The sequence below is a fragment of the Balearica regulorum genome, chromosome Z (genome assembly GCF_011004875.1).
Source record: "Balearica regulorum gibbericeps isolate bBalReg1 chromosome Z, bBalReg1.pri, whole genome shotgun sequence".
NCBI lineage: Eukaryota > Metazoa > Chordata > Aves > Gruiformes > Gruidae > Balearica > Balearica regulorum.
In genome coordinates, this window is record NC_046220.1 from 49,591,197 (window position 1) to 49,600,797 (window position 9,601).

The following is a 9,601-nucleotide window of genomic DNA, read 5'->3' on the forward strand; positions in this document are numbered from 1 at the left end:
CTTCCTTTGTACGCCTTAAAAGCACTTAAAACGCTCCAGCAGTTTGATGGAAACAAGTGGCAGCTTCTCGCACTCTCCTGTATGGCGCGGGGCCGCCATCACTGGCACTGCGCCTACGCGCCGAAGGTGTTAGGCAGGCTGTGAACAGATGTATCGGCAAGCAAGGCAGCCGGGTGCCCGCGTCACTCTCTGTGAAACGCAAGAGGTTAATAACGCAGACTGTGTTTTTACTTTGCCAAGTACCGGGGGCTGTCTCTCCTGAGAGAGGCCGCTTTCGGCCGATCCGCGCACTGCACCGGCCGGCCCAGCGCCTGGCGTGCTCGGCCAGCGGCGGCTGGCGGGGGCTGCGCGTCCCGTCCCGCCGCCGTCATCGGAAGCACACCCGGGAGGGAACCCCTCGGGCTGCGCAAATACCGTGCCTTCCCCGAAAAACAGAGCGAGCACTGCACATATTGATGGCGTTTCCTACTTCAACTGTTGAAACTTTCAGTAGCTCTAGGCTGGACCCCACAGCCCAGGCAGTCTCTCTGACACCGCTGTTCAAATCAAAGACCACGTCGTTATGGCGAGCGAAACTGAAGGGACAGCTTTCCTGCCAGAGGCCGGCCCCCGCCCGGCTCCTCAGAGCGGGCGCCTGCCGGGACGCCCGGCCAGACCGACTCGTACGAGCACGGACCGTGCCCTGAGGTGGTGCCGGCTGCCGACCGCACCGATAAGGGACACGCGAGACCCTACTTCCTGGCCGCGGAACAGGCGGAGAGGGATGAACCCTTCCGCCGGCCTGCAGGAGCCGCCACACGGCGAAGCGCTCCACCGCCAACAGGCGGAGCCAGCCACGCCACGCCCCTCGGAGGGCGAAGCATCGCTCGCCACTGGACAGCTCCGGTCACGTGGGGCACGGGCGGTACCGTTCTCGCGAGAGTTGGCGGGTGTATGTGCGGGCTGCGGGCGGAAGTGCGGCCTTTTCTTGCGGCGACGCAGCTCGGCGAGGATGAAGGTGGGGACGCCCCGGTGGTCGGGGCCGTGCCCGGGAGGACTAGGTTTCCCCGCCGCAAATGGCTCCGGCGCTGCGTGCGGGGCTGCTGACGGGGGCCGATAGTCCCTGGCGGTGGGGCTGGAGCGCCACTATGGGGCGGATGGGAGCGGATTGTTGGCGAGGCGATATGGCGGCCGCGCGGGCCTCGTTGCCTCAGTGGGGCCTCTCCTGCCACTGGCTTCTGGGGTTCCGGTAGCGCCCGTTCTTCCTGTTAGGAAGCCTTTCGCAAGCGCGAGGCCTGCGCTGTCGGTGGCGTGAGCTAGCAGGGAGGCGCGGTGTATGCTAGAGCTGGGCCTGTGCTGATCGCAGGCCGCGCTGGAGGGGACGGTGCCGGGAGGCGTCCCCGAGGCACTGGGCCTTGCACCGGCCTCCAAGAAGCGTAACTAATCACCAGCGGCAAGCGTGGCTCCTTTAGGTTCGTTATGCAGTTTTCTAATACAACGTGTGGTGCAAAGGGCTTGCAGAAGAAGAGGGAACGTTTTTTTGCTGCTCTCACCTTGACTTGATTGCAGTTTGTTTGAAGGCGATCATGCTCCAACTGCGGTGAAGCCAGTTTTCTCTGTAACTGAACAAGCAATAGAGCCAGTGTGGCCGAGGATGGACCTGGCTGGCTCTCAGAGCATGGTAGTGACAAGTTATGGCTAGTAAGCCTTCATGTAAGCAGATGGGGAATTTCAGCTTTGAAATACTAAGATGAAACCAGCAGATAAATGCTAAGTTTCTGTTAACATGTAAATTGTGTTTGTTGGTTTTTTTTTTCCTCCTGTTAGCTGAACATCTCTTTCCCAGCCACTGGTTGCCAGAAACTCATTGAAGTGGATGATGAACGCAAGCTGAGAACGTTCTATGAGAAACGGATGGCCACGGAGGTTGCGGCTGATTCTCTTGGTGAGGAGTGGAAGGTAAGAAGTGTAGAAGGACATGTCGGACCTGTATTCAAGGAAATTAAATTAGAATATTTCTCCAGTATGCAGCTGTCACACTAGAGTGTATGCTATACGTTTGGCAGGCATGTTGAAAGTTTCTCTATATACTGAAGTCTGTGATTAAGACTAGCCTGTTCTGCTACTTTGATTTATTTTAAGTCCTTTTTTTTTTTATAAGCCTTGCATTTAGAGTTTCTTGCTGTTCTTTGCAGTAGTTTTTTGTTCTTAATTTGAATGCTGTCTTGGTACGCAGGACAAATTAAATCTGTACCATAAAACTGCTGATACCTTCTTTACTGAACAAGTTCAAAATTGCCTTCATGGTATTTGAACTGCTGCTAGTGCATGGGGAAAAAGCATGTTGAGCCAGGTGGATGGCCTTGGAATGGTACAGTCCAGCTGAATTTGGATAAGTTGATCATTTCTGCTGCCACTGCCACAAGGAAGGCAATGAAACCATTACTTCACCTTTTTACTCATGTATCCCTAGTCCAGACAGACACTGTTTGTGGTGCAGATTTCCAGTTTGTGATGATAACTGGCTTTGGTTAGGTTTTTAAACAAAACTTTGAATGGATAGGAATTTTATTTTTTAGTAATATATTTGAAGATAAGTAGATTAAATTCTGGTGTGCAGAGGTGTTTATCACATCTGTTAAGTAAAATTCCTGAACTGTTGGAGTAGTACTGCTTAAAGAAGTTGTTTGCATCGGCAGCAACAGTGACTTTTCCTGAGTCATGGGCACGGTGCCCCGTTGTTCTTCTCGAAGTAATAGAGACATGAACAACTAAGAAGTGTATTTCTGTGTTTTCCTAGGGCTATGTTGTCCGGATCAGTGGTGGCAATGACAAACAAGGCTTCCCCATGAAGCAAGGTGTCCTGACTCATGGACGTGTCCGCCTTCTGCTCAGCAAGGGCCACTCCTGCTATCGCCCCAGAAGAACTGGAGAGAGGAAACGCAAATCTGTTCGTGGTTGCATCGTTGATGCCAATTTAAGTGTTCTGAACTTGGTCATAGTGAAAAAGGGTAAGAGTCTCAATGAAGCAAGCACTAGGTAGCAGTTAGGTACTTGGAGGGAGGCTGCTTGCTAGTGGCTGAGTAGTTCTGTAGAATGCACATGCAGTCCCAGTTTTACTGTGAGTGTGTCTTGAAATTCACTCTGAGTGTTAACATTCTTGTAATGTTGAAACTGGTTACTGAAGCACTTTAATTGCTGCCAGCAATCTGATGGTATTAAATCAGCAAAGTGCAGCTGGTGGTGGTGCTATTGGTAGGTGAACCCCAAGGATTATCTAGTATTATCTTGAATTTTTATGCATTTTAAACTTGTAATTGAAATTCACTAATGAAGCAGTTGTTCAGTAGATGCAGGATTAATTGGCACGTTTAAACTTACATTCTCAAAGGTGAAAAGGATATTCCTGGGCTGACGGACACAACTGTGCCCCGTCGTCTCGGTCCCAAGAGGGCTAGCAGAATCCGCAAGCTGTTCAACCTGTCTAAAGAGGATGATGTTCGCCAGTATGTTGTGAGGAAGCCTCTGAACAAAGAGGGTAAGAACTCAGATTTTACAGCTCTTTGGTTTCATGTAATTATCAGCAAAGAGGTGTCCAGCCTACTGTAGTGAATGAAGCACACTACAGTAGTAGATCCAGGAGGTGACTATCGTGGTATTTTAAGTTTTGTCATCTGTAACTTATGGATAACTATGGAGGTAATAATTACGGAGTTTCTTGGAGTTAATAATAATTATGGGGTTTCTTGGTTGCCCCATTTCTTTTACCTCTCTCTTCCCTTTCCATCTACTTCAGCACAGTTGGTTTTTAAATGTTTGATAGAATCTGCAGTAACATTCACTAGTGGTTCTAAGAATAATCCAAAAATACTGTTAATAAGCTTAAACATGAGGTGGAATGTTTTTGAAACATTTTTGAGGTGGAGGAAAAAAGCAGTATATAGAGAAGATACGAAGATTTTTTTCCCCATTGTTTATGGCAGTCTCCAAAATGAGCTTTTATTTGGAGGGCACTGTTTTGCTTACCATGTGTCTTTTGCAGTGTTCTTTTGCATTTGATCAGGGAACAGAAAGGGCGAGAATTTTTAACAGAAAGGGCATGATAAAGCTTGGGCACTGTGAAAGTTTGTTGGGTAAAAGACACAGAATCATAGAATAGAAACATAGAATCTTTAAGGTTGGAAAAGACCTCTAGGATCATCAAGTCCAACTGTCAACCCAACACCACCGTGTCTACTAGACCATGTCCCGAAGTGCCATGTCTGCATGCTTTTTGAACACCTCCAGGGTGTCCAGACCACTATTTTTTGCGTCAGAGGAGCTGTTCTGTCTGTTGTAGAATGTGATTGTGGTGGGCACCAGACTGTTGCTTCTGACTGCTGAAGTTGGGCAGGATTGAGTAGTGAAATTTTACAGATCTGTGTGGTGATGTGTTCTGTTTGCACATTATGGGCTATGTAGGTCTGGTTTTTGGAGATAAACACATCAAGCCCATGTAAAATTGTAGAGAGTGTTAACAGTGAAAATCTAATGGCTTGTTCTGAAAGCTAGATGCTGAGTTTCCATAGTCTTTAAGCGTTTTAAGTTTAGGGGGAATTATTTAAGTTCATGAAAATGCAGGGAGTGAGAGATGTTTACTTCATTGCTGATAACAAATTATGAGCATTAAAACTATATTTTGTTAATGCTACATTTGACAGTAATTGATCATTTTTCCTGCAAAATCTGTCAAGAGGTTAAACTCTGTATAAGTTACTATAATATGTAGTACACTAAATAATGTTACCATAACAGTAAATGGAACATGCTCTTAAGTTTGCTAGATGAGGCCTGAGACCTCTTTGGAAGATAATCTGCTTCTGCTGATTCATTACGCTTTTTTAGGCAAGAAACCCAGAACCAAAGCTCCTAAGATCCAGCGACTAGTGACTCCCCGAGTTCTGCAACATAAGCGCAGACGCATTGCTCTGAAGAAGCAGCGCACTCAAAAGAATAAGGAGGAAGCAGCAGAATATGCGAAGCTCCTGGCCAAGAGAATGAAGGTGTGTTTGCCCTTATAACTGAGCCATATGGAATACCTCATACCCCAGAATCAAAGGATTTGGTAAACTTCACTGTACACTTAGACCTGCTCTGTACCTAGCTCATTTTGAATAGGAATGCCTAAATGTAAGTATAAACACAGCTGGACAAATGTTTGTGTGACCATTTCTATCCATTTTTGCTAGTCCCAGAATAGAAGAAATTAACCAGACCAGTTAGTTTAATTGAGAGCTGATTTTGAAGGAAACAGAAGTTATGGCCTGTAAAGACAAGTTTGGCAGTAGCAATTTTAGTTCAGATGAATTCTAGTTTAACTCAGATGCCCAAGCATTTGAGTGATTGTGTGGAGAAACAGTATCCAACACCTGTATCCACCTGAATGGAAGATATCTTGGCAGGAAGCTGCTTGTTTGGATGAGTTTGCTCCTGCACCTAAACCAGCAGTGACTGCTGAAGCAATACTGTTGGAATATTTGGCACAGTACTTGAGTGTTTCATGACTTCCAGACTGAAACTGAGAGTAGATGGATTTCTAGTATGTTGTGAACTCTGTATTAGTATTTTTACGGTAATTTTGGATACTAGTCCATATTGTTCAGAGACATGGGTCGGTACAGGTTTGGATACTTGCAGAATTCTTCTGATTTGTGAAGAAGGGAAACTACTTTGCTTTATTGACTTGAATCCATTCTTTCTGGAAGCTTCCTTCAAGTTGCATTTTTCCCTAGTTTGTTACTTTGTAGGTGTTCTGAAGTGGTTGATTGTGTAACACCTCAGTACTTACTTCACACTGCTTTGCTTTTTAGGAAGCCAAGGAGAAACGCCAGGAGCAAATTGCGAAGAGACGCCGGCTTTCTTCATTGAGAGCTTCTACGTCTAAGTCTGAGTCAAGTCAGAAGTAAAGATGTACATGATGCTAAAAATAAACCCTTTTTGTGGTTAAATTTCAGTATGAGACTTTCCAGTAGATATTGTGACTGGCCATCTCTTAAAATAAAAAGTAATGTAGAGTAACTGCATCATGCAGACCACATTGGAATCACAACCCTTGATCTTGATTCAGTTCTCTTTTGAGAACTTGTAATACATAATTCATGTCCTTAGTGAGCAGTTCCAATTGCTTGTGCACACACACCTTGTGTGTGCATGCATGTCAGTTTTTTTTTTTCTCCTACAAGCAGGTTTACCTGTAACAGAAAATCCTGTGTGATGGTTCAGCAGTGTCCATGGGAGAAACTTCAGCTAATCTTTAGGAGTTGTGGGTAGAACTCACTTGGTACTGTTCAGTGGCTTGGGGTTTGTGGTGTTTTTTTAAATCTTAAGTACAGGATTGTGTTTCCAGATGAGGAATCATGTCACTTGCTTTTGATACTGAGTGCAAGGTTGGTAAAACTTAAAGTCTTTAGCTGATTGTTGGCAGAATTAAGCATGATTAAGTCAGTCACTGGAACAGGCTCCCCTTGAGGTGGTCATGGCACCAAGCCTGTCAGAATTCAAGGAGCATTTGCATGATGTTCTTAGTCACATGGTTTAGTTTTAGGTAGTTCTGTGAGGAGCAGGGAGTTGGACTCAATGATCCTTATAGTTCTCTTCTGTGATTCTAAGTATTTCAGCATTCAGCTCTTGAAATTAGTACTGAATACTGAGCATGAGTAAGCTAGCTATTAAAAGGTTTGACTTTCACTCAAGGAAAAAAAAACTACAGTAGCCTGTATGTATTCAGACTGTACTTTGTTGCAGATTTAGTACCAGGTAAGGGTGATGGGAATTCTGCTCTGACTTCAGAATACATGTTAAGCGTTTCATGTTAGAATGGTCTGTGGCTCAATAGATTGTCTTGGTTTTCTTAAAAGAGTAATCAAGATCCACCTCAGTTTTTGTTGAGACAGGTGCTTCCATTTCTAGTATAAAAACTTTAATACATTAAGCTTTATTGCAGCCTTAGAAGTTATTAAGCTTTTTCCTTCCTGTGTGCGTGGTAAGGCTCTTTAAGTCAGGGCCCCACCTGACTTGTTTAGAAGTAATTTTTTAATATACTAATTGTGTAATGTGGCCTCTTGAAAATCAGTGTTGCAGGACACATGACTTGCTGGCAGTAGATAATGGGCACAAGAGGATCAAATTGCCATCCTTGAAACTTTTGGGTTGTATTGGGGTGAGGGGATACTGATCTCTGACAAGGGCAGAATTTGCCATGAAGAATGTGTGTGCACTGTAGAAGCCTCAGACTAGGAGAATTGGCCAAAGCAGTTACTCCAAGCTTCCATTTAAACTGTCTTTCACAGCATAACTGTGCAGGTGGAGGGATAATAATTATTTTTGAGTGAGAAATCAACTACATAATCAGAAAACACAGAGAGGGTTAGAAATAGAAGTTAAGCATGAGTTATATAAGAATGCTGGCTAGTCTCTTAAAAGAGGGTACTATGCTATATAAAATGAAATAGATACATGAGGTGGTGGTTTTTTTTTTTTTAATGGAGGCCTTGTTCAAGACTTCCACATTGGACAAGAGGTTCTTTTCTCTTGGTAGTGAAGATAGTCATAGAGACCCTGCTAAGCCTGAGCTTCACTAAAATAAAAAGTATACCTTTCACAAATCCACTCAAAATTTAATGTTAGTCTCTCCACTGCAAAAAATTGATACAGAAACAAGTGTGGATAAATCTGTATCATGTGGCAGTCAAATACGCTTCACATGACGTCCTTAACCTGCTTACTAAAAAAACTTGTGCACACACATTACAAATGTTTACTGTACGGAAGTAATATCAACAGGCACTGTGAAGCAAAAGGGAGTCTCTTCTTTGAGATTAGCACTCATTAAATTCATAATGCTGAAAATTTTGCAATAATCTACAGAGGAGAAATACACATGGCTAATTTCTTAACACTGTCTACCCTTCTCTTTTAGATCCTAGTAAAGGGTACTTGCATGTGATTAAGAGGCTTTTAATCTGGTCAAGGTCACCAAGCACTGAGACTGGTGTGTCTTGGAGGAGACTGGTGCTCTTAAAAGGGAGTCCTGCTGTATCAGTTGTTACCACTCTCTGAGGCAGCGCAACTAACACCCAGTTGTATGAATGGGTGAAAAAAGTAGGTGGGGTGCTGGTTATTTTTGTCAAGCTGTCAATGAGAATGCATGGCCTTGTCAGAGCCAGGAAATAATGCGTGGCCTAATCCCCAATAACAAAAAACTTTACTGTTTTTCATCCCTTGTTTCCTTGAAACTCCTTTCTGTTGCTTCCTTTTCCCTTCCTGGGTTTCTAAGTGCAAATCAGGCATACCATGAGTTAGAATCACAGAACAGCCCAGGTTGGAGAGGACCATGAGGGCTTATCTGGTCCAGTCCTTTGTGGGAAAGGGAGCCTGGATGAGACTATGGAGCACCCTGTCCCATTGCATGTTGAAAACCTCCAGTGATGGGGAATCTACCACACCCCTGGGGAGCTTGTTCTGGTGATTGATTGTCCTCATTGTAAAAAAAAAAATTCTTACATTGGAATGAAACCTCTGCTGGTACAACTTGTACCTGTTGCTCGCTGTCTTCTCCATATGGCTCCTTGTGAAGACAGTCTCTGTCCTCTTAGTAGCTGCCCTACAAAGACCTTCAGTCTTTCCTCATATAGCAGGTTCTCCAGCTCTTTGTCTTCATGGCCCTCCTTTGGACCACTCTCTGGTCTGTGTACATCTTTTTTTGACTTGTAGGGCCCAGAACTGCACACAGCACTCTACATGTGGCCTGACAAGTGCTGAGTAAAGTGGGATGATCATGCCTCTATCTCTGCTAGTAATGTGCCTGCAGATGCAGGATCCCATTTGCCTTGGTTGGTGCAGCAGTGCTCTGCTGACTCATGTTGAGCTGCTTGTCCACCGGGACCCCCAGGTCCCTCATAGCAAGGCTGCTCCCCAGCCACACAGATCATTTTGCCTGTGCTGGGCTCTTTGCTTATGTTGTCCCAGGTGCAGGACTTTGCACTTGTCTTTGTTAAACTTCATACAGTTCTTGCTAGCCCACTCTTCCAGCCTGTCCCTCTGTAAGATGGCTCTCCCTTCTGACACGTCCACCTCACCAGCCAGTTCAGTGACATCAGCAAACTTGGTGAGGGTGCTTTTGGTCCCATCGCCCAGATTGTTCATGAAAGATGTTGAACAACGTGGGGCCTGGTATTGATCTCTGGGGGACCTCACTTGTGACAGGCTTCCAGTTTGTGTAAAACCTGTTGATTACCACCCTCTGCTATTTCATCTCCAAGAAAACAACACATGTAACACTGACACATAATCAGTTTTAATGGGCAAGTTCTGTCTGAATTCAGGTGGTATGACACTACAGAAAAAAAATGGGGAGAAAATGCCAATGGAAAACACCTTGAGGAAACCTCAACAAAAATGTCAGAAGATCTCTCTGAACTCCTCAGGTAACCAGGCGCAGCCAGCCTCTTCTCCCATTTTTTTAAAGGATAGGGACCCTGCAACTGTCCAGGCAACCTGTTCTGGTGTTTCACCACCCTCACAGATAAAACATTGAAGCGCGTTTTCCTGTAGCTTGAGTTTGTGGCCATTGCCTCTACTGGCA

The 9,601-nt window shown here is 45.0% G+C and overlaps 1 protein-coding gene across 1 annotated transcript; it reads left to right on the plus strand.

The window, feature by feature from the left end:
• Window positions 1-885: 885 nt before the first annotated feature.
• On the plus strand, window positions 886-5,971 carry RPS6 (ribosomal protein S6). The gene is made up of 6 exons (XM_075741124.1): window positions 886-997; window positions 1,807-1,938; window positions 2,780-2,990; window positions 3,371-3,517; window positions 4,864-5,021; window positions 5,829-5,971. Exons 1-6 carry the CDS (start codon window positions 992-994, stop codon window positions 5,922-5,924), a joined length of 750 nt encoding a protein of 249 aa, XP_075597239.1. The 5' UTR covers window positions 886-991; the 3' UTR covers window positions 5,925-5,971.
• The last annotated feature ends 3,630 nt before the right edge of the window (window positions 5,972-9,601 follow it).

Bases quoted from the DNA above. Each gene is read 5' to 3' on its own strand.
- RPS6 (XM_075741124.1), top strand. The intron at 1,939-2,779 runs GTAAGAAGTGTA...GTGTTTTCCTAG, and splicing joins CTCTTGGTGAGGAGTGGAAG to GGCTATGTTGTCCGGATCAG. The intron at 3,518-4,863 runs GTAAGAACTCAG...ACGCTTTTTTAG, and splicing joins GAAGCCTCTGAACAAAGAGG to GCAAGAAACCCAGAACCAAA.